The sequence below is a fragment of the Xenopus laevis genome, chromosome 6L (assembly GCF_017654675.1).
Source record: "Xenopus laevis strain J_2021 chromosome 6L, Xenopus_laevis_v10.1, whole genome shotgun sequence".
NCBI classification, from domain to species: Eukaryota; Metazoa; Chordata; class Amphibia; order Anura; family Pipidae; genus Xenopus; species Xenopus laevis.
The window spans coordinates 148,662,449-148,687,546 of NC_054381.1; the positions used below are offsets into that span (position 1 = coordinate 148,662,449).

The window sequence follows — 25,098 nt, forward strand, 5'->3', positions numbered from 1 at the left end:
TCTTATTAATTGTCAATCATTTACTTTTTGTAAATAAAATCACATACAGTTCAATGGAAAAAAAAACTTTTACAACCTCCTGTAAAAATCTAAAACAATTACACGAGAATACAAGTGTAGTAAGAAAGAAGATGTGAGACTTGACACAGCAGAATATACATCCAACTGAATATGGATTTCCGTACAAATAAGTTAAAATAAATTTCTATAATAAAAAAGGGTAATAAATACAGAGAACTGAAATGAAATTCGGAAAGTCAACTTTTGTCAACTATGTGGCCCCAGGAAGAGGTTCCTTTTATTAAATACACACAAACAAGCATACTTCCAGGTAATGAAGTCACCTATGATAAAAATACTCACGCACTTACACACTTTATATTTATCTACATATATTTATATCTTTATACATACACACTCATAAATTAAGAGCTTATTCAGTAGACACCAGAATAGAATTCCAGTTTCTGGGTAAAAAAACACTTATTTATAGTCCACCTTAGCCGGTTGCGTTTGGCTTCCAAATATTTCCAAAAGCAATTTCTGGTACAGTCTGTACATTGCATCACTATTAAGAAATCTTTCAAGTTTCTTAATGGTCCTACGCAACATTTTGGGAAGCCGACTGGTTTTGATGACCTTAAGGAGGTTGATGGTATCACCGCCATTTTTGTTCCTCCACAGATTGAGGAGCTTTAAGACTTGGTCGGGTTGCCTGCAAACCTTCACTGTGGTCTCTACCTCCCCTTTGCTGATCTTCTTTCCAGGCAAGCTTTGCATTAAAGTCCACAGTTGACTAGTAGTCATGTTCAAACGGCCAATTTGCTTTGATACTCTTTTCTCACAAACTTGGAGATCTGCAGAAGATAAAGGAAAGATGACATTTTCCTACATTTTCAGTGTTGCTTTGTCAACGGTAGTGTCCAGAGTGCTCATTGAGGACAGCTGCACGACTAAACGTATATAGAGGTATCAAGACAAGAACTTCCCCAAATCTTGTCACTATCGGCTCCCTAAATCCAGAACAAGTGCTAGGCTCCCTGGTCTCAGCTCAGCCTCCACCTGTAGCAGCCGCCTTTCACTTTGGGAGGAGCCATCCGCTAATCGGATGCCACCAGGTCTTAATAGAGAAGAGCCAAGCAAGGGTTCTGGATGAGCAAAGGGGCATGATTGTTTTACCAAGGATTTAGGATGGAAAGCAACACAACTCAGAAGGATCAAACTGAATATTGTGGTCAGACAGGCCGGGTCAATACAGGCAGAGTTCTCAGGATAGTTAGACAGGCAAGGATCAGGATTGGAGAATTCAGCATAAACAGGCAGGCAGGCAAGGGTCAGGATTGGAGACTTTGGAATAGTCAGTCAGACTAGGGTCAGGATTGCAGAGTTCAGAATAGTCAGGCAGGCAAGGGTCAATACCAGGATATACAATAGGCTTCACGAAGAATAAGCACCCAGGAACTAAACAAGTTAGACCTAACAACAGGCAACTGATTCAAATCCGAAGTCCCTTTAAATACGTTTGAATTTCGCACCAAAGCAGGATGACGTCATCACGCCGGCGCGTGAAACCAGGGGGTTCTCATAGGAGAACTGGCAATGAAGGCGCCTCCACGCCCCCGCCAGCCACTAGACTACCAGGGTAAGCCACTAGACCACCAGGGTAAACTATTACAAATCTCTTCTCAAGTGTTAAAAGTATTCATGATGCCTTACCTTGAAACAAAAATTTGCCTGATTCACTTTCTCTGTTGTGATCTTTCCATAATTTCAACACGTGAAACTTCTGTTCTTGAGGGTACAACTTCTCTTGAACACCATCTATAGGTTGCGATGAGATCATGGTGCTTGGCAATGTTTGAGCAATCACTGTTAACCAATTGTTAGGAACGAATCGGAAAAAAGCTTCTTCACAAAGTGTGATGTCTGAAGGGAAAGCAAATGGGAAATTAAATCAGGGATGTTTATCTTTTATTTTTATTAAATGTGGTGCAATCCTACCAGAGGTTGCATGCATGGGCAATCACACAGTTTGTACTGCAGTCTATTGAAGGATCAAAATGGCTCCAGCTTATTGTGACCTACAGACGTGTCCCTAACCCTAGGAGTAAGTAGCACTAGTCTGAGGGTGGTTTAGGGGCAGTTTGCCTAAAAAAAGTACATTGCTTTAAATATATCTTGACACAATCATATCCTAAAATGGTGTTTTAGATTGTATTAAGACATGCAGGATTCCTTGAGAAACAACTAAAGCTCTGACCAAAAATATGGCAGGATGTTTAAGACTAGTGATGGGGTTGAAATTGTCGCCAGCGCCAAAAAAACTTTGTCGCGGCCGCCGAAACGTGGAAATTCGCCGCAAATTCACACCCGGCGAATAAATTCAACCATCACTATTTAAGACTAATTATAGGAATGGTCTATTTTTCCCAACAGTACAGCAACTCTTTAGAGCAGAGCAGGGCAGATATGAACTGGCCCACAATCTCATGCATCATTATCTTGTGCTACTAAAACTACTGAATGTGCTAAGTTTGTCATGGTTCGGTAACCCATTCAACCTACTTTTAAACAGGTGACGAGTAAATGCTACCTGCTGATTAATTGCAAGAGCTCATTAGACCTTATATAACATGACCCCAGAAAGGATGCTCAACTTGCAGCCCAACCAGAGGCTTGCAGACTACATACGCATGACTTAAAAGTTTTCTTTGCTTTCAAATTTGAAGCCTCAAGCATCCTACAATACATTGTACCACCAATCACTAATAATGGCCACATTACAATGCCCAGGAAAGCATCAGTCAGCAAGCTTGCTGATCTCACTATATATTTGCCTTTTCTGTTGCCCAAGTGCAAAACGATCGGATTAGCCAATATCGCCCAACTCAATGTGAGCATATTGGCAGGGTCGGGAAAAAACCCGGTGGGCCCGGCCTCTTTTGGGCCCCACTGGCTCAGATCCGCTCCCTAAACTCCTCTCTCTGCACTTCCTCCCTGAACCCAGTCGCGCAGAATGGGAACACGTGTGCGTGCGCTCCGGGAAGGGGTAGGTCAGAGACAACTTTGCAGCTGGGGCTAGGGATGGTATGGGGCCCCCCAGATCTGCTCCCAGAACTCTTCTCTGCACCTTCTCCATGAACCTGGTCACGCTGATGCACAGAAAAGGTACAAGTGTGCGTGCGCTCCAGGGAAGGGAGGGGGGAGTGCAATGAGAACTTTGCGGCTGGGGCCCCCCAGTCCGACGCTGCATATTGGGAAAGATCTGCTCATTTGTTGACCTCACCAAATGAGCAGATCTTTACTCATATGGCCAACTTTAGACAAGGATAGTCTTTATTGTAGAGGGATATTCAGTAAAATAGCCAAACAGTTTGATAAGCAGTGTCCCCCAATAAACAATACACTTCATTTATGTTACCTATTTCACAGAATGATCCATCAGGCTGACACAGTGCATTATGTTCTGAATCACCCTGGTAGACCACCTTGATGCCCAGCTTTTTGCAGTCTGTGTGTCTCTGGCATCTTGCAGTTGCTGATGTTGCATCTGAGAATGTTCCTTCAGGACATGGTCTACAAACAGTGTCACTTTCAGGTGTTCCTGCACAAAAGAATAAAATATACAGTACATAAGGGTGTGGATTCAATATTATCTTGACTTCAGTACCATTTGGAGCAGAAACAATATTGAATCTCTCAGACATTTTTTTTTTTTAAAAAACTTCAAAAAAGGGACTACAATATGCAGTGACCCAACAACATCATTTAGTTCATTTGTTGTATATGCATTTTGTCATGCCATCAAAGTCTGAAGCATTCCTGTATTGTATTATAGAAATGTAATCTAAGTCTACAAATTATTATGGTTTTTGGAAATGTGGCTGTTCCAGATGTAACTCCCTCAACTATTTTTTTGTATGTCCCTGCTGCAATTTAATTGTGTATAGGAAGTTGGCAATTTACATCTATGAAGGTTTTCATTCATCAAGGTCATGAAATGTTGTCTGCTACACTACGTTCTACGAAGAAGAGATTTGAAGCAAATGGACTCGCGTGGCAATCTCAAAAATGTTTCACTAGTATAGTTCATTCAATAGGAATAAACCCATGAAGCTGTTTGGATGAGTCCTGAAATGTTTTACAGATTTATCAGGAGGTCTAGATGCTTCTTATCTCATCTGCTAGATATTGGTAATTAATGCTTCATTTAATGGTTTTTATGTCCCTATCAATTATATATGTCTACAGTATTTGGTCATCCATTCCTGTTCTCTAAAACTGACCTTTAAAGACTTATTGGCACTGTTGTTTAGCAGTGTTTATGGGTCATGGAGGAAGCAAAATTCTCAGCTCTTAAATGCATAGGAATCACATGAAGATCTTAGGACAGGGGTCCCCAACCTCTTTTGCCTGTGAGCCACATTCAAACTAAGAAGAGTTAGGGAGCAAAAGTCCCTGAGGAAGCCAAATAAGGGCTGTGATTGACTATTTATTAGTGTGCACTGGCAGTCTTCAAGAGGTTCTATCTGACAGTACAGCTAGATTTTATACAACCAAAACTTGCCTCAAAAATAAGCACCTGCTTTGAGGTCACTGGAAGCAACCTCCACTGATTGGGGATCGCTGTCTTAGGGGGTGAGCCACTGGTTGGGGATCAGTGTCTTATGGGGTGAGCCATTGGTGGGGGATCACTGCCTTGTCTTAGTGGGTGACCTCCATGAGAGGGTTACTCCTATGGGATACTTTACTAGCAATTGCTACATAACAAACTTTCAGTGGATTAGGAGATTCTGGAGCTGTGTATCTTAAAAGAGTAGTCTCAGGGGCCAATTTACTTCAATTCTAACTATTTTTTTCTCTAACAATTCATGGTTTTTAAAATTCCTGTAAGACCCTAAAAAATCAAGATTAATCAAGTATAAAAAGCATGAGAAACTTCAACAAGTAAAAGCAGTCGAGATCCTTTCAGAAGTCAATGGGAGTTGCACTGAGCCTACTGAACCTTTTTTTAGCCATATGGACTTTGAGGTTTTCTGATTTTTCAGTAGTAATTGTCTGAAAAATGTGAACATTTTGAGTTTTTCAAGGTTTTCGTATTTTTTAGTGCACCTTTTAGTGCATTTTTTTAAATCCACGCTTTTTATATTCTGATCTTTTAATAAATGATATGGCATTTGTGGTTTTAGAGAAAATTAGTTTATCCGTGGTTTCAAAAACCTCTAAAACCACTAAAATGAGAATGTTGATAAATGGAACTCTAAGACATGGAAGTGATGATGGTGAGAAATAATATCTTAGTGACCTTCTATGCTCTAAGGCTTATGCAACCAGTATCAGATCTCAGTATGTAGCTGCTATCTCTGCTAGTTCTGAGCACTTTCCATGCATTGTGCATTGAAGTTACTCAGAATCTTGAGTGAGTAAAGTTAAAATCATAGTCAGGTCAGGATGGGCACTTTGAAACTAAACACCTGTGTAACTGAATACTTCTTCATGTGATATGGAAGACAAAGACATGGTAACTGTTTCTTAAGCTCCCCATAGACGCAAAGATTTCTCTTGCCGAACGACCGATTTCAGTGAAGTCCGACCAATGCTTCGAAATTATCGTGCGGTTAGTTGGATTCGAACGATCGAACATCTTATGATTTTTCAGCCGACATCTGTCAGGAAATTGATTGGCCAGGTTAAAAATCTTTGTCGGTCCCAGTGCAATCTATCTATGTTTGCAGGGATAAACAGGCAGCTACTCTTTGTTTTCCTGCCAAATTGGTCTTTTTAGCTGATGGACAATTCGTACGATCGTTCCGAGATTATTGTGGTCTCACAATAATGATCAGATCTTTTAAAACTCTCAACATCTATGGCCAGCTTTAGTAATGTCAGTGTAAAACAGAAAACCTCACATTAGTCTTAACACATTAGACATTTTCATACACTTTGGTCATGCAGAATTGAAAACAAAATGAAATGATCCCAATAGAACAGTGTTATCTTATGAAACCAACCTTTGGCTGCACGCAGACCCACGTTCCAAACAATGTAGGCCATAAAAACAAACATGAAAGTTTTTGATATAATTACAGTATATCTTTAGCTAAACCTTAAGCTCAGTTTAAAAATACTTCAGCTACAGTATATAATCACCTGACTAAAATGCACCGTGCCCTTTCTGTATATTCACAGATTTAATATGGATTATTAAGACTAGAAGCTGTCTGTACCCATAGTCATGCAGTTAGCAAGGGTATAAGTCATGAGAACAGCAAAACTAAGAACACACACAAAATTATAATGTATACTGGCTTTTATTGTTTAGACAGACAGACAGAGATAGGCAGACAGATGGATAGATGGACTGATAGACGGGCGGATAGACGGACTGATAGACGGACGGGTAGACGGACGGAATGATATAGCGAGAGAAAGCAACAGATAGATATAGATAGATTGATGGTAGCTGGATGGATGGATGGATGGACAGATAGACAGATGGATATACAGAGATATATAGATCAACAGATGATAGATAATTGATAGATAGATAGATGATATATAGATGATAGATAGATAGATAGATAATTGATAGATAGATAGATGATATATAGATAGATGATAGATAGATAGATAATTGATAGATAGATAAATAGATGATAGATAGATGATATATAGATAGATAGATAGATAGATAGATAGATAGATAGATAGATAGATAGATAGATAGATGATAGATAGATAGATGGATAGATGGATAGACAGATGATAGATAGATAGATAGATAGATAGATAGATGATAAATAGATAGAGAGATAAATAAATAAATAGATAGATAGGGGAAGAGATAGATAGATGATAGATAGATGGCCAGAAAGACAGGTGGATAGATAAAGAGAGATAGATCAACAGATGATTAATAGATAGATATAGATAGATGATAGATAAATGATAGAGAGATGGATAGATAGATGACAAATACATAGAGAGATAAATAAATAAATAGATAGGATATAGAAAGATGATAGATGATAAATACATAGATAGATGATAAATAGATAGATAAATAGATAGACATATGATAGATAGATAGATAGATTGAGAGGGGGAGATGATAGATAGACAGACAGACAGACAGATAGATAGATACAACTACACTTCTAGTATAGAGAGAATTATTGGGTGCTGACTTGGCTATACATATATATTGAATTATTATCTATATATAAAGGGGACTTTTGAAGTGAAGTGATGACCATAGCCACTTATCCTTCTTTTTCCTATTGCCATATTGCTTCAGAACACATGGGCTGTGCTTCAAAGCTCTACCATTGTCAAATACTGACTCCTAGAAACACAGAATAACAGACAAAAACAGCCAAAAGAACAAACCTTCTTGCACTACTCCATAGCCCGGGTGGCACTCTTTGTGAGGTACACAGAATTCTAGGTCCAAGTAGAGTCCTGCAGCACACTCGCACAGCCTGTTGTGGGTGCCGTTGCATTCTTGCTTTATATACTGAAGCTCTTTGCAGACCACATTGCAGAAGTAACATTCAGTGTTGGAGTTCCATGTGTCAGAGTAATGATTGGAAGGGCATGGAGCACACTCCGTATTCTTCTCAGTGGTACAGTCCTGCTTAATATACATTCCTGGCGGGCACTGGTCACATTGCAAATACATAGACGTGCTTGGGTCATAGTGGCTGTACTTTGGTGCTGAATTTCCTTTTACAATAGATATGTGCAGCAGCTGCAAGAGATTAAAAATGACACATTACACATTTGATTATTTATAGTGAATAAAGTACCCCCTCTTGTAAATTATAAGGATATAATCTACAGTCTGGTCATTTCCCTATGGGACCAGACTGTAAATTATATCCTTATAAACGGCGCGTTCTGACGTCGGAACGCGCCGATTATAGCTTAATGCGTCAGCAGCTATCAGTGCTGCACTCTCCCTACAGCTTTCCTCCTGCTTTGTCTGCCTCACTTCCGCCTTCACGCTGCCTGCTCTCTCGCGCCTCCTATTAAGGTCGTGCTGCCTTTCCTACCTCTCCGTTCTCCATTTGTCTCCCACCCTCTGATGCTTGCTCCCTCAGTGTCTCTCTTCCTCTTCTGTTCCCCCTCCATTACTGATCTTGCTTCGTCTGCCTCGGGCTTCCTCTTCCGCTCCTCCTCCCTCTGCCCCTCCCACACCCTGTCACCGTTTGCTCCTGTTTCTTCAGCGCTCCAATCCAGGTAACTTCAATATTGCTCCGTCTGCCTCTCTCTACTGCTCCCCCCTCCTTCTTCGTCACACTCCATCACCCTGTTACTCTTTGTCTCGATCTGTTTGCTGCTCCCACCCCCCAGCTTCATACTTTAGTCTCGCTGCGTCTGTCCCTCCCACTCACGTCCCTCTTGTGCCATCAATCTCCTCTCTGTTTATCTCACTCAGTTCATCTCTGGAGTTGCCCACCCCCCTGCATTTTACACCCTTCGTGCCTTTCCCCTTCTGCCACTTTTTAGCTTAAAGCCAAATGACTGCAACCATGTGGTCAGAATGCCACAGAACTTAGTTTAAAGGAGAAGAATCACACAGGGAGACAATAAAAAAAGTAAAAACACTGTAGATTATAATAGATAATGTACCCCCTACAGAAAATTATAAAGATATTAATAGTCACCTCAGAGTTATGTGACCTGTATAAAAGCACTCGGCCTGCGGCCTCGTGCTTTTATATGGTCACATAACTCCTCGGTAACATAATATCTTTATAAATTACAGTAGGGGGTACATTATCCACTATATAATACACAAAAGCCATGAATATCCTGTAAATTATATCCTTATAAACGGTGACTTCTGAGGTCATCAGTTATAAACGGTGAGTTCTGATGTCATTTCTGTCACATGACTCACTGAAATTTGTGTATTATAATAAATAAAGTACCCCCAGTTGCAAAATATGAGGATATTAGAAGTTACCTTTGAGTTCCATGACCTGTATAAAAACACTCGGCCTTCGGCCTCATGTTTTTATATGGTCATGAAACTCCTCGGGAACTTATAATATCCTTATATTTTACAAGAGGGGGTACTTTATTCACTATATTATAAGTTACAGAGGAGTTTCGTGACCACATAAAAACTATTATACAGGTCATGGAACTCTGAGGTAACTTCTAATATCCTCATATTTTGCAACTGGGGGTACTTTATTTATTATAATACACAAGTTTCCGTGAGTCATGTGACAGAAATGACATCACTTCTCACCGTTTATAACTGATGACATCAGAACTCACCGTAAGGATATAATTTACAAGATATTCATGACTCTTGTGTATTATATAGTGAATAAAGTACCCCCTCTTGTAAAATATAAGGATATTATAAGCTACCGAGGAGTTTCATGACCATATAAAAGTACGAGGCTGAAGGCCGAGTGTTTTTATACAGGTCATGGAACTCCGAGGTAACTTCTAATATCCTCATATTTTGCAACTGGGGGTACTTTATTTATTATAATACACAAATTTAAATGAGTCATGTGACAGAAATGACATCAGAACTCACCGTTTATAACTGATGACATCAGAACTCACCGTTTATAAGGATATAATTTACAGATTTTCTATGGAACTACTCACAGATTTGGTGTTTTGAATGAACGTATATCGTCTCCGATGTGTTCCTGCAATACAGAGGCTTCAAATGGTGTTATATCGTAAGGGCTGCCGGTATCACCCTGCGAGATGTTTTCCACTTACCGGATCGTGGTGAGAAGGGGACTTAGAGTGTAGCGTGTTTTATTTAGTTAGTTCTAGGGCTAGAACTAACTAAATACAATTTATCTGAAATTAATCCTTATACCTTTGCCGAAAAGTTTGTCCCCAAACATTCTGGACCACTGAACCTGCAAAGCGGAGAAATCCAAGAACGGCACGAACGCCAACATACGTGGAGAGACGCCGCAAATATCCGGTCTAGCAGTCGCTCTGAATAGGCGATAATACTTTCTGTTCGCCAACAAGGAAGCGCAACCCTGGACGACAGGGCACCTTGAGGAACACACGCTACACTCTAAGTCCCCTTCTCACCACGATCCGGTAAGTGGAAAACATCTCGCAGGGTGATACCGGCAGCCCTTACGATATAACACCATTTGAAGCCTCTGTATTGCAGGAACACATCGGAGACGATATACGTTCATTCAAAACACCAAATCTGTGGGTAGTTCCATAGAAAATCTGTAAAGGTTCTCTTCTGGGCATACTACTCTATATATTGTCTCCCTATACAGGTCCCTGGGAATTAATCTATCAGCAATCGATAGCGCACTCTACCTTTTAAAAAACTTATATTTGAACACAGTGGACAGGTGGATCCACAAAAACCAGCAGTGCAGCTTTTATCATACAGATTTGAGTGACCGCGCAAACCTCAACCCTATACCGCACAAATATATATATATATATATTCCAACATTTCAGTCTTCCTTGAGACCTTTGTCTAAGGTCTCAAGGAAGACCGAAATGTTGGAATAACAAATAAACTTTATCTCTTTTTCACCATATTTTAAGACCTGTGAGTGCCTTGCTTTACATGATATTCTACAGTATATGACTTTTCTGCAGTGTGCACCCAGGCTTTTTCTCCAGTAAGTGAGTGCAGCTATTTTTCCTTTTTCTATATACATATATATATATATATATATATATAATTGTTCTGTAAATATAATATATGCATCCCAACTAAAATTTGCATTTTAATTTTATTTTTTAACTAAATAAAATGTCTTCTTGTGTATTACAAAGAAACAAATATTTACCTTTTTTTTTTAAACAATTTTTAAATCTTTGCTGCTGGCTAAAAGTTACTTCCCTGCCTTGAAGTTCCTTCTAAACACACATAGAAAGAATTGTTCAGCATATTCATGTAATGTATCATTAAAGTTCCCCTTTTCTGCTTAGAATATTAATATCTGCTAAAGGAGAACAAATTATAAACAAACTGGCATAAAAATATACCCCTTGTTATATTTATTTACTGCCACTATCTTGTATAAAAGAAATAAAATGGGGAGAAGGGAGTGACGTAAAACCTGGGAGCAGAGAATGCCAAGACTTTGCTACATATTTAGTAAAGGCTGAAAACACACAGAGGGGTCTGTCTCAGTTCTCTATTCAATTTCATAGGATTTTTAATAAATCTATTAGTTTTGATCAGTTTCAGGGTTTGATAAATCAGTGGGTCTGCTGAGGATCTGCCTATGAACTTCAAAATTTCTGTATTATTTTCGCACAGTGGGGTATGATGAAAAAAATGGTCTGTTTGTGAATTATTGTGAATGGTTTATGCCATGAATTCAATTTAAAACAACAGTAAACGGCTCATTAATAACATTGCTCAATTTTGTTCAAGGGGCATGCATTATATTTAAAGGGGTGGTTTAAGTTAACTTTTAGCATGTTATTGAATGGTTCCAAGCTACTTTTTAATTGGCTGTCATTTTTTTTCTTTTTTATAGTTTTTGAATAATTTGCCTTTGTCTTTTGACTCTTTCCAGCTTTCAAATGGGAAAGGCAAAGTTCAAAGTCAATTTAAAAAAATGATAAAAAAAAAACAAATAATGAAGACTAACCTGTTCCTGAAACTATTTATTGTATTGCTCTTAATATGAAATACTTTATCCTCCTCATATTATATGGGGACTTTGTATGTTCAAAGAGCTTTGAAATGTACAGTAGGTTCATTTTAGGTAAAGGCTTTATATGGGGGTAGTTTAGAAATGATGAAAAGTTAGGGGAAAATCTGACACGGAGTGAAAAACAAATTCCAAGTCAGGGTGAGGCTCCATCAACTCTGTGGAATACACTTACTATCCTGTTACGTAATTCTGTAAAAGTACAATTGAATGTCAAGCTTTACATAAGAGAAAAGCAGGTACATAACTGGCAAATGATAGTCAAATATCTGCTTTCTTTTATCAATTGAAGTGAAACTGGCATCTTCAATTATAGTGGGTATCTTCGAAAAACTCGAGTAACTCCATTTTGAAAACATATCCAGTGGATTGCAAAGTATGGGACCTGTTATCCAGAATGCTTGGGATATGGGGTTTTCCAGATAACAGATCTTTCCATAATTTGGATCATTATACCTTGAGTCTACTAGAAAATCTTGTAAACATTAAATAAAGCCAATAGACTGGTTGTGCTATGGATTAATTTTATGTTAGTTTGGATCAGAATGCTGGGGACCTGGTGTTTTCCGGATAATGGATCTTTCTGTAACTTGGATCTTCCCACTTTAAGGGGCACATTTACTTAGCTCGAGTGAAGGAATAGAATAAAAAATACTTTGAATTTCGAAGTATTTTTTTGGCTACTTCGACTACGACTTCGACTTCGAATCGAACGATTCGAAGTAAAAATCATTGGACTATTTGACCATTCGATAGTCGAAGTGCTGTCTCTTTAAAAAAAACTTTGACCACCTACTTTGCCACCTAAAACCTACCAAGCATCAATGTTAGCCTATGGGGAAGGTCCCCATAGGCTTTCCTAGCTTTTTTTGATCGAAGGAAAATCATTCAATCGATGGATTAAAATCCTTCGATTAGAAGGATTTAATCATTCGATCGAACGATATTTCCTTTGATCGTACGAACAATGCGGTAAATCCTTCGACTTCGATATTCGAAATCAAAGGATTTTACTTTGACGGCAGAATATCGATGGTTAATTAACCCTCGATATTCGACCAATAGTAAATGTGCCCCCAAGTGTACTAGAAAATCATGTAAACATGAAATAAACCCAATAGGCTGGTTTTACTTCCAATAAGGATTAATTATATCTTAGTTGGGATCAAGTACAAGCTACTGTTTTATTATTACAGAGAAAAAGGAAATCAGTTTTTAAAAGAATTCCATAATTTGGATCTTTTTGAATAGTGGGTTTTTTGGATAACAGATCCCATACCTGTAAAAGGTGCTGTTTTATTATTACAGAAAAAAAGGAAATCATTTATAAAAAATTTGCATTATTTGGATAAAATGGAGTCTATGGGAGACAGCCTTTTCCAGATAAAGGATCCCATACCTGCATTAGATTTACCTATAAAAATTAGAGGAATCTACAAAGCCTTGCCGTTTCTTCCACTTAGCAGGCAGCAGCTAAAAATCTGTCTAGTTACTAGGGTCATTGACCCCTCTGCAATCAATTTATAAAAGCTTGGTTACCATGGCACATTTGATTACAAACACCAGTCCATTCCAGTCTGTCTGTAGGCCCTTCTTCATTTGAGGTTACATACAATTTCTGACTGTATCCTGATATAGTGATAAATGTGTCCACAATATCGGAACCACTAACCTGTAAATGTCGGAGTGCAGCATTGGTCAGGCATAAGGGTAATGTAACCCACAGCAACCAATCAAATGTTAAGAAGGCCTGTCAGTACTATATGTGTTTGCTTGCTATGAGTTAATAGAATGGGTACAGACATTGTGATACTCCCTATCAGCATTATATTTACTCAGTACTCCTGCTTGCTAGAGACAGTATTCTGTTTATCACTATAGCGTAAGGATGGAATCAACTATTAATCAGGAAGGAGTGTATAGCTTTCAAATGGGGGTCACTGACCCCATCTAAAAAAAAAAAACTAAAATTTTTCAGGTTTTTAAAAGAAAACTCAGATTTTTCAAGATTTATTATACCCTGAACCTGGAAATAGCTCAAATACTGACTAATAAACACAGAAATCTAAAATCGAACCTATATTATCCCAAGTATATTATATCTGCCAAATATCTCAGGTCCTCTATTAGTACTATTCAGCTCCAATGATCTCAGCTCTTCTATTGGTATTATCCAGTGCCAAATATGTCAGATCATCTATTGTTATCACTGAGTCTGATAATGAGTACATACAGGTATAGGACCTGTTATCCAGAATGTTTAGGACCTGGCGTTTTCCGATAACGGATCTTCCTGTAATATGGAACTTTTAACTGAAGTCTACTAGAAAATCATGTAAACATTAAATAAACCCACTAGGCTGGTTCTGCTTCAAATAAGGATTAATTATATCTTAGTTGGGATCAAGTACAAGCTACTGTTTTATTATTACAGTGACAAAGGAAATCATTTTTCAAAATTTGGATTAATTGGATAAAATGGAGTCTATTTAAGGCAGCCTTCACGTAAGTCAGAGCTTTCTGGATAACAGTTGTCTGGATAATGGATGGGATCCTTGTTCATGATCCAGACTAAGATATAATAAAATCTTGTTAGAGGCAAAACAATCCCATTGGGTTAATTTAATCAGTAAATTAATTTTAAGTACACAATGTACCCAAATTACAGAAAGATCCCTTATCCGGAAAACTGCAGGATCAATAATTCTTTGATAATAGGTCCCATACCTGTATATAAATTTATTTATCTTTGCCAACTGCATTTTCTACAGCATGAGGTTAGTTTCTAGGTAAATTACCCCTTGAACTAAAAAAAAGAACAAACAAATGTTAATGTATATAGATAATTTTCCTTTTGATGCTGTAATGCTGAGCAGTTATATAAAGGGGTAGGTTCTTTCACTGCTGCAGCCCAGTATCCTCAGCCCACAATAAACCAGGAGTTACTTAGATGATTCTCTGACTGACGGCCAAGTCTTGGCTCGCTCGTGTGACAAGGATTTTAATGACGTTGGCCAACCCTGGATACAGTTTGTCACAAAGCAGCTGCTACAGAATCCCTTGCTGAGCGCTGAGGTTAATCACTATTTTCCTGCAGGAATTGTGGGTCCCAAAATAGGCAACACCCTCGGGCAGCATAGCAGTGACTGACATCCCGGCTTCCCAGGCGCTGCTTCTATCCCTGCGGCCAGGTAGACAGGTGGTCTCACTGGTGGTTTTTTTTTTTCTTTAGATGTCGACATCAGTTCAGTACAGACAGATGCTCAATCCAAAGAATAACATTCCGGAAAGAGGAAATACTGGATCGACAGTGCCACCAAGCGTTCTCTTTGCGAATTCTTTATCATAGAAATGTTCTCTTATAAATAGCAATTGGGCAATGAAACAGGGTTCCCAGGAATTAAAACAGGCTGAGTAATAGACCAATTGGCATAAAGCCTATCAGTCAGGGACCCTCAGAAATCCATACAAAGTGATGATTAAATTGTTGGCGTTATATAAAATAACAAATAACTTATGCTAAATCGGTTCATGAAGGGGGAGGCTCTTTCACTGCTGCAGCACAGGGGCTCTCTGTTGACTGTGTCTGCCCTTGAAATACTCCCTAAATGTAACCTGCCTTTATTAGATCTGCACTGAAAAGCCATTTATTCTCTGCACTACACTGATAACCCATTAAATCTCTGGCCCAGATTTCCTGAACTACAGTATAAAACATACAGGCTTGTGTTGTACATAGAGCCTGGGGCCCACTGGTGCTGCTGCCTTAGGGCCCCCATGCCTCCTGCCCCTGGCGCAAAACCCCCTAAGGCCCCCCGCCAATACCGCAAACCTCCTCCAGCTAGGGTTGCCAACTTTTCTGGAATAAAATACCTTCCTATATATTTATCTTTTTTTTTGTCTGTTATGTCAGGGGTGGAGCTATGACATGGTGATCGGCTGATCGGCACTTCAATCATAGGAAATCTTGCCCAGTTTTCTTAATTTGGAGAACTGGGCAGGCAGTTTTGACCCTGGGCAACGGGCTATCCTAGTCAAAACTGGACAGGTGGCAACCCTACCTCCAGCTGACTCCCCACCCGTGCACCTTTCCTGGTGGAGAAGCAGGGCTGGATTTGTGGCGAGACCACAAAGGCCCGGGCAGCAAAATTTTAGGGGCAGCATGCCGCCCAGCTGCATCCTTAGGTGCACTGGGGACTCGAAGCCCCTTGTTTCGTCTGTGCCTGAGAGCGCCGCGGAGCCTGCGGCGGGCACAGTGCTCCTCAGCAAGCAGCTGGGTGGCATGCCGCCTCTACCAACTTGTCGCCCTAGGCCCGGGCCTTTGTGGCCTCGCCAAAACCTTGCCTGCTTAAAGGGCATTTCACTTGCCTATTGAAATTTGTGGTATACTCTCTTGTCTGTCCATGTGGCCTCATCTACATTGGTGAGACCACATTGCAGATAAAGACATGTATATCACAACATAGATCCACTATTAGAAGGAGCATTAAACAGAGAAGGGACATACAGATTTGAATGTTAAAGGGGGTGGTTCACCTTTAAGGTAACTTTTATTATGTTATAGAATGGCCAATTCTAAGCAACTTTTCGATGGTTTTCATTGTTTATTTTTTTATAGTTTTTTAGTTATTTTTCTTTTTATTCTGACTCTTTGCAGCTTTCAAATGGGCGTTACTGACTCCCTTCTAAAAAACAAAAGCTCTGTAAACCTACAAATATATTGCTATTGTTACTTTTTATTTCTGATCCTCCTATTCATATTCCAGTCTCTTATTCAAATCAATGCATGGTTGCTAGGGGAATTTGGACCCTAGTTACCAGATTGGTGAAAATGCAAATTGAAGAGCTGCTGAATAAAAAGCTAAATAACTCAAAAACCACAGATAACAAAAAATGAAAACCAATGGCAAATTGTCTCAGAATATCACCCTCTACATCATACTAAACGTTAATGTAAAGGTGAACAACCCCTCTAAGTACATGGTATTAGAGGAGATCCCTCCTCCTAGACAAGGAGGGGACCGTGAGTTGGCATTAAGGAAAAGAGAAGCGTGGTGGATCCATTAGTTAAATTCACTGGTGCCCAATGGGTTAAACATGTTTTTTTGTAAATAGTCCACTGTTTTTCCCTCATTGCTTTGTTTCCTATGTCAGGACATGGTAATGGAGGTGAGGTAAATAGGTGTTACTAAAGAGGTTAATTAATGGGTTAAACTGGATGGTGATGTCATACCCCTTTAATATTTTCCTGTCTTGTACAATTTGTATCTTATTGTTACAATTGGACCCATGTGCTTGACAAAGTCCGAACACTTTGAAACGTTGTACGATGTGGTTCAGGAATCTGCTTTTTATACATCTCAACTTTTGCATCATATGAAGTGAGTGTTGTGTCAATTCTTTGGATTCGGTTCAGCCAGGCACAAGGATTCAGCCGAATCCTGCTGAAAATGGCCAAATCCTGGCTGAAAACTGAACCAAATCCTGGATTCGGTGCATCCCCATCAACTATAAATAAAAGATGGCTGAACACAGCCGAATGCTCCATGTGAAATAAACAACATAGAAAAAGTCAATGAGAATAACATCCATTTTCATTGTTATTGGTTCTGTTACAGTATACCTAAACTGTTCCTTCTTTAATGGGCTTCCCCTAATGCAGTCAAGTAAACAAGTGAAACCTTGACTAAGTCCTACTGATCTTGATATGATTCTTTTGTGACTTTGCTTAATAAGGCATGCCATTCATCAGACATCACATGCTCTGGCATGAAAAGAAATAGAGTAAATAAAGTCACAGGACTACCAGGAAGTCCTTTCCCCACTTTCAGGTTGGTGGCAGACAGGGAGATTAGTCTGCCAGTGACAAATCGTTGCTTCTCCCCTAAATGCCTTCCAGTCTGCAAGAATACGAGTTGCCTTCAGGATGGCATATAAATCACTTTGGATTTCCAAAGTAGCCCAAAGTAGCCTCACGAGGAAACTTTGTGCGACTTCGGAAATCCGAAGCAATTTGTATGCCATCTCGGCGGCGATTTGTAATCTTGCCGGCGGGAAGGCATTTCGGGAAGATTAGTCACCCACAGAAGCGAAGATTTGTCGCTGGTCGACTAATTTCCCCATCTGCCACCACCCTCAAAGTGTAAAGAAATTACGTTTTACTTAAAGTAAATTGTCCTACATTTCTCAAAACAGCCTGCCAGTCTCAGATCTCTAAATTCTGTAGTGATGATACTGAACCATCCATTTCATAGTATCATAGTAAGTTAAATTAAAAAAACGTCTATCCAATTCAAATGTTTATTTCTAGGTGAACCCTGATTAACTGCTAGTTCGGAGGAAGGCAAAAGCGCTTCTCAAGTCTCTCTAATTTGCCTCAGAGGGGAAAATATTCCTTTCTGACTCCAAAATGGCAATTGGACCAGTCCCTGGGTCACCTTGTGCAAAGACTATATTCAATAACCCTGTATTTCCTCACTTACTAGAAAGCCATCCAACCCTTTTTTGAAGCTATCTAATGTATCGGCTTCCAAAACTTAACACCAGTGACTAGCTGGTCATCGGGTGACCTAGAGCCGTTGAGGAACAGTTTTTCATTTTGTCAGATTCAACCAGCCCTGCACATGTATCTATGCAAAAGATTGTGTAGTAAAACAATTTGGTTGGCTGCCCAAAGCACAGCAATAGAGCTAAAGAGCCTATAGCCAGTACAGCTGCACAGGTGCCCTCCAGGGCAAGGGACCCGCAACAGCCCATACCAGTGATTGTTTTTAATAAAATAATGTTTTTCAATATATTATTTAAGATCCCTATCACCCATGGCCTGTAGTGAGCAGTATGGTATAGTACTTTTTCTGTTATAGGGCATTGGACCATAGTAACCTCAATATTGCAAGATCTTGGCACAGAACATCAATCACCATCAATAAAAACATTTTTAGGCTTAGGTTCTATTAAGCAGACTTCAAAGAAGGAGGAAATATGTGAGGAATTCTTGGCAGAGCAGAGGTGCCAGACAAGCACAGTCTGTACACAAAATATGTTTCTAAGCAATGTCACCTAAGTGAGCTCCCAGTATGCTCAGCCAGACTCTTTCCACAAACCCCATATTATTCAGTTTTCCCTATTGTTGTTAACAAACAACGATGCAAAGTATAAAGATGCTATGAGCTGAAGTGAATCAACAGCTATAGATTTACTCAAGCAAGAACATGTTTTATATATATGGCCTCTGGCCATGGCCCTAAAGTAGAGCCCTGCGCAGGTCCATTTTTTGGAACCTGTACCCGACTTGTACCCGCAACCTGCAATCCGCAACCCGTACCCGCATTCTTACCTGCTACCCGACCCAACCTGCAAGTACCTTATCCGCAACCCGGACCCGCAACCCACTGACCATCAAGAATCAGGAAGTGCTGTCGTAAACAGAAGTGACATCATCGGAAGTAGGTGTGATCAGAAAAAAGGGAGTAAACCAGGAAGTGCTGTCATTGTAAACCAGAAGTGACATCATCAGAAGTAGGAGTGATTAGAAAAAAGGAGTAAAAATCGCTATTGAGAAGATCTGCGGCCCGACCCGTGACCCGCAAACCCGCTGAACCGCCGACCCGCGTCTATACCCGGAACTTCTACCCGCAACCCGCAGGGTACCGCAGGTTTCTGCGGGTAACATGCAGGTACCCAACCCACTGCAGGACTCTACCCTAAAGCACTTGTTTTTGGCACTTTTTTAAGCACTTATTTATAACATATATGTATGTATTATATGTGTGTGCAAACACTGTACATTTTTCCACTTGGAACTTGGGGTGCAGATGGTCCTTTTGGGCTCTGCCCCAGGCTTCAGATTTTGGCTCCGTGGGGGAAGCTTCAGTGGAACCCTAGGATAAAGGGTCTCTCCCTAGCTGTGACACGAATGACCCTTGCCCCTGTCAGTGCCTTTTGGCTGGGGGGGGTCAGGGATTGGGGCTCACCCTAACGTTCAGGAGAAGGTAAACCTTTAGCTCCTTTTGGCCTGGGGCTGTAGAGGTTTTTGGAGCCCATGCTTTCGAGTAGGACTCAGGATGCACCCAGCACTTTGCACTTTATCACTGTGCACGTAATGGGTGATAGAAAGAATGACCTCTGGCATTCAAAAACAGCTAAAGACTTACAATTCATTTTCTTTCACTATTCATTCCTATAAAAAACATGATTCCCTTAATTAATACCAAACACAGGACTGGTTCTGAGATTGGAACCAGCATTTCATGTCTCTTCGGTACATAAAACAGTCCTCTCCATTCAGTGTTCCTAAAGGTTTGGCCAAACAACAACACCCACAAGCAGACCTGCATCTGCTCAACAGATGGTAATGCAACCTTCAAAACAGCAGTTGCATGTGTTCCTGAAAACATTGTAAAATCTTTACTAATACAGAGAAGTGTTGACAAAAACATTGAATAAGTAAATGTAGTGTCATGTCTCTATCCTTTCACTCAAACAGTGGCAGTTCTGTCCTATTATATGGCTGAGATTCTAATTCTTTTATCCAAAAGCATTGGTGACTGTCTGATTCCCATTGTGTGCAACAGTCATGTCTTGCATTATGGCTGAGATCTTTATAGCAAAACAGTCCCAACTTAAAGAAGAACTAAAGCCTAACTCAAGAAGTACGCTAGAAATGTTCTACATTATGTTTTGGGCTTCTATACCAGCCCACGGCAACCACAGCCCTTTAGCAGGGAAGATCTGTGTCTCCAAAGATGCCCCAGTAGCTCCCCATCATCTTTTCTGCTGATTCACTGCACATGCTCTGTGCTGCTGTCACTTACTGAGCTTAGGGACCCACTAACAATATCCAGTAATCATAGAATAGAAATGTCACCATATAAGGCTGATTAGTAATTAATACAGATAATTACTACATGGCAGCACAGAAACCAGTGCAATTAGCATCAGAATTTAATAATCAGCAAACCTGTAGCATCAGCTTATATTACAGGGGAAGCTCATTTTCTGCTGGATAATTAGTGACGACCCCTAAGCTTAGCTTCTCAACAGCCAATCAGAGCCCACTGAGCATGTGAGTGTCACAGACACTTTCCAATATGGTGACCCCCTGTGACAAGTTTAAAGTCCTGGATCATTGCTGCTATTGACAAGCTGAAACTTTAGGCTGGTGCAATAAGTTCAGTTTATAAAATATGGCATTTTTAGACATATTCATTTTTTAGGGTTTAGTTCTCCTATAACCCACTGTGTGCACTGGTTTCCTCCACAGCTGAGATTCAAGCTATTTTTATAACATTATGTATGATACCCATTAAGGCAAAGTACTTGATTATAAAATACAATGGAACATTCTGTCACTGGAGGTCATAGACCTTATCCCAAACCCATTGTAGGCAACAAATGCCTTGTAAGCTTGGGGGTGTTTTATGGGATGCCCACTTTCTTCTACGTCTGTATCTATCACTGCCTAATGCAGACAGAACCATAGTACATAAGCTGCTATTCTTTCTGCTCTGCTCTAGAAATGCAAATAGTTACGTTTCCAGGTGAAACCCATGGAGGAAGGTGCAATTGTGCAAAAAAAACACTGTAGTCTTCAGAGCCTTTACCTACTTAGTCATTAATATACCACAGCTAAGAAAAGATAGCAGAAACCAAAACCACAGTTGTTATGAAACTCCGCTGAACACTGCACAAAACCAACCTCTTGTATAGAAACAAGTAAAAGAAGCTTACTAAGGAAATATGAAGCAACGGGATTTTTGTCTTAACTACACCTCCGTTACACATAACCCTACAACCAGTCACGCTGGATGGTGTCATGGACTCTTGCTGGTTATACAGTAGCTTTGCCTCCGGACTGTGCTGGTATTTTATCTATTCACGTGCTCATATTGTGCAAGTATTGGAAAAAAGGGGAAATTCCATTGTTAGTTCACAATTGTATTTTGAAGTAATTAGTGGATTTAGGGCAATTAATACAGAGAGTTTGGGGAAATACCAGACTCACATGTTGAATTCATGTTTCTCGTGATTATAGAGAAATACTGGTTCATTTATGCTCTACTATTCTACATGCCCTACTTTGTTTAGTGTAAATGCTGTGCCACTTGGGTCGGGATGGTCAACCTGATGACTAGCCACGCCCTATGACTACACTTTCCCTCAGCACTCCTACAATAAAATATCTATAGCTTAGACTTATTTTGAAGACCCAAGGCATATCTCATGCAGCTTTAGGGTATTCTCCAGTATGCAAGGAAATCCTCCGTCTTGCTCCCCACCACGGACCTTCCTTGTCCATATCCCTTTACATTTGTTTAGAATGGAATTGCATGGTCCCAAACTTCATTTCATTGCAGCTGCTGCTTTCCAAGGAGCTTGACTTTTATTCCTCTACCCGGGACAGGAAGTGACCCAGGGGAAGTCAGCACATCCTGGAGGACTGCAGCTAATGCACTGGGGTTCCAGAACAGATTCCAGGCACATGACCATTTTTTGCCAGGAATTAAAGGGGTTATCAAATTATTTTTATGATTATTTTGATGATTCTTACTAGTTGATGAAAGAGTATAGTGGCCCTTTAATATCACTTAAAGGGGTGGTTCACCTTTAAGGTAACTTTTAGTATGTTATAGAATGGCCAATTCTAAGCAACTTTTCAATTGGTTTTGATTATTTATTTTTATATAGTTTTATAATTATTTACCTTTTTCTTCTGACTCTTTGCAGCTTTCAAATGGGCATCGCTGACCCCTTATAAAAAGCAAATGCTCTTTAAGTCTACAAATGTATTATTGTTGCTAATTTTTATTACTCATATTTGTATTCAGGCCTCTCCTATTCATATTCCAGTCTCTAATTCAAATCAGTGCATGGTTGCAAGGGTCATTTGGACCATAACAATGGAATTACTGAAATTGCAAACTGGAGAGCTGCTGAATAAAAAGCTAAATAATTCAAAAACCACAAATAATAAAAAATGAAAACCAATTGCAAATTGACTCAGAATATCACTCTCTACATCATACTAAAAGTTATTTCAAAGGCGAACCTCCCCTTTAATTACTGTGCTTATTCAAGTATCTTTGCAATGGCTTAACATTATTTACTTCAATAAAATATCTATAGAAATAAGTCAAATCAACTGGTCAAAAAAAAAAAAAACAGTCCTGTTGATTTGACTTAATTCTATAGATATACCATGATCTGGATGAATGAGAATCTTCACAAACATTCAATGAAATAAGTTAGAGGGGCCAAGTTGCCTGCTTCATGACAAACATGATGTTTCCCTAAATTCAATCAACTTATAGTGGCAATAACATTTCCCTCAAATACTAGAGCCGCTTCAATTTTAGTAAGTTGAATGAGCCTCATTTTTTGGCAATTGGAAAGAGAACATTTATCAGTTTTTAACTCTGCATTTATCAGCAATGTAATTAAATAAGGCTAGAAATCTGTGATCTGATCTTAATTTTTGACTTGTAGTTTAGGGGTGTAAATAACAATTTTCCTTTTTAATTTCTCCTATCACAGAAACTGCAATTCTGTAAGAAGATAGGGAGCATAGTGCATTGTGGACAGAGAATCTATAGAATTTTCACACAACAAATAAGCCCTGACTGCTGTCAGTGATAATTCATAGTACTATGTCTATAAAAGGTTCTATTTATTTATGTACCCATGATTAAAGGTCCATATGGCAGCCTATATCTATCTATCTATCTATCTATCTATCTATCTATCTATCTATCTATCTATCTATCATCTATCTACCTAATATGTCTACAATCTATCTATCTATCTCCTATTTCTCTCTCTCTCTCTCTCTCTCTCTCTCTCTCTCTCTCTCTCTCTCTCTCTATCTCCTCTCTCTCTCTCTCTCTCTCTCTCTCTCTCTCTCTCTCTCTCTCTCTCTCTCTCTCTCTCTCTCTCTCTCTCTCTCTCTCTCTCTACCTAATATGTCTATCATCTATCTCTTTTCTGCCACTATCTGTGCATGAAGCTGTCCCTTTCTTCACTTTTACTTAACTCTTTGGCTACATTTCATTATCTATCTATCTATCTATCTATCTATCTATCTATCTATTTATCTATCTATCTATCTATCTATCTATCATCTATCATCAGTCTATCTATCCGGTACCATTGAAAACTAGATAATACAGAAAATCTAAAAATCAGCTGCAATCAGTTAGTGTCAGAAGCAGATATATACAGTATGTGTTTGAAGAAACACACAGATGGTTAATACACACACACACACATATAAGTTAATAACCCACCTTTTTATCTATTTGTCTACAGACTCCGAAGCCAATCTGCAATGTCTCCCCTTACCTAAAGCTCCAGTGCACACGCAGAGTTAAATCCTAACCTTCATTCCTTACATCCTTTCAACAAACAAGGCAAAGTCCATTTAAATGCATTCAAGGTAAATAGCTTTCTGGGACACCGTGGCTGGAAGAAAAGCCTCCTTGTATGAATGGAGACTACACTGCAGCCCAGCGTGACCACCAGCTGAAACCCTTGCGAGCCCACCCAGCCACATGGTTTGTGCAAGGAGCACAGCCTACTCACCACCAGGAGCGTGCAGCTAATCATCCTGTACATTGTGGTCTGAAACCTCAGCAGCTAAGAGCACACAATCCTTCTCAGACTGACTGTAAGACCTCCCTTGCATAAGCAGACTTTATATACACACCGCAGACCCCAGTCAGGAAGTTATGAGCTCACACTCAGTGGAGGTTTTTTTTTTTAAAGCACATTTAAGATTCTAATCTGTTCCTGCCTTCCTGAAGAGCAGAGACCAATGTACAGAATGATAAGAACCTGGAAATTCTACAGGACATCACAATGCTTGGAATCCCCCCCCCCCAACCAGCTGAGAATCTGGCAATTTTGTGTGACTTAAAGCAGGTGGAATACTGGTAATAAAAGTCACAAGGAGCAGTAACTGGCTCCCCCAATTTGTTAGGGCAGAAGGCAACCCATCAAGGGAACACTGCAACTAGAATTGAATTTTGTGTTGTGTCTGAAAATAAAAGTTTAATAAAGTTGTGTAGCTTCGGGAAATACAATTAGTGGCAGATTTATCAAGGGTCGAAGTGAATTCGAGGGAATTTTCGAAGGAAAAAAATTCAAAACTCAAAGTAAATTTTTGGATACTTCGACCATCAAATAGGATACTACGACTTTGAATTTACTTCAACTTCGATTCGAAGTAAAAATCACTCGACTATTCGATAATCAAAGTACTGTCTCTTTAAAAAAAACTTCGACTTCAATAATTCGCCAACTAAAACCTGCCGAAATTGTATGTTAGCCTATGGGGACCTGCCAGAGCATATTTCTTTATTTTGGGTTTCGAAGGAAAATCGTATGATAATTGTTTGATCGTACTACGATC

General features: G+C 39.5%; 1 protein-coding gene across 3 annotated transcripts; it reads right to left on the minus strand.

Moving 5' to 3' along the window:
* On the minus strand, positions 1-24,659 carry tnfrsf11b.L (tumor necrosis factor receptor superfamily member 11b L homeolog). Of its 3 annotated transcripts, none has more exons than XM_041566618.1 (6): positions 24,270-24,659; positions 7,390-7,750; positions 6,012-6,017; positions 3,422-3,604; positions 1,717-1,926; positions 1-857 (listed from the first exon to the last, which is right to left on the minus strand). In XM_041566618.1, the coding sequence occupies exons 1-6, from the start codon at positions 24,300-24,302 to the stop codon at positions 484-486; spliced, it is 1,167 nt and encodes a 388-aa protein (XP_041422552.1). In that variant the 5' UTR covers positions 24,303-24,659; the 3' UTR covers positions 1-483. The 3 variants fall into 3 exon arrangements, with proteins under 3 accessions (XP_041422552.1, XP_041422553.1, XP_018123714.1); XM_041566619.1 differs by lacking the exon at positions 24,270-24,659 and adding an exon at positions 8,055-8,633; XM_018268225.2 differs by lacking the exon at positions 6,012-6,017 and having other exon boundaries at positions 24,270-24,654.
* Positions 24,660-25,098: the final 439 nt, after the last annotated feature.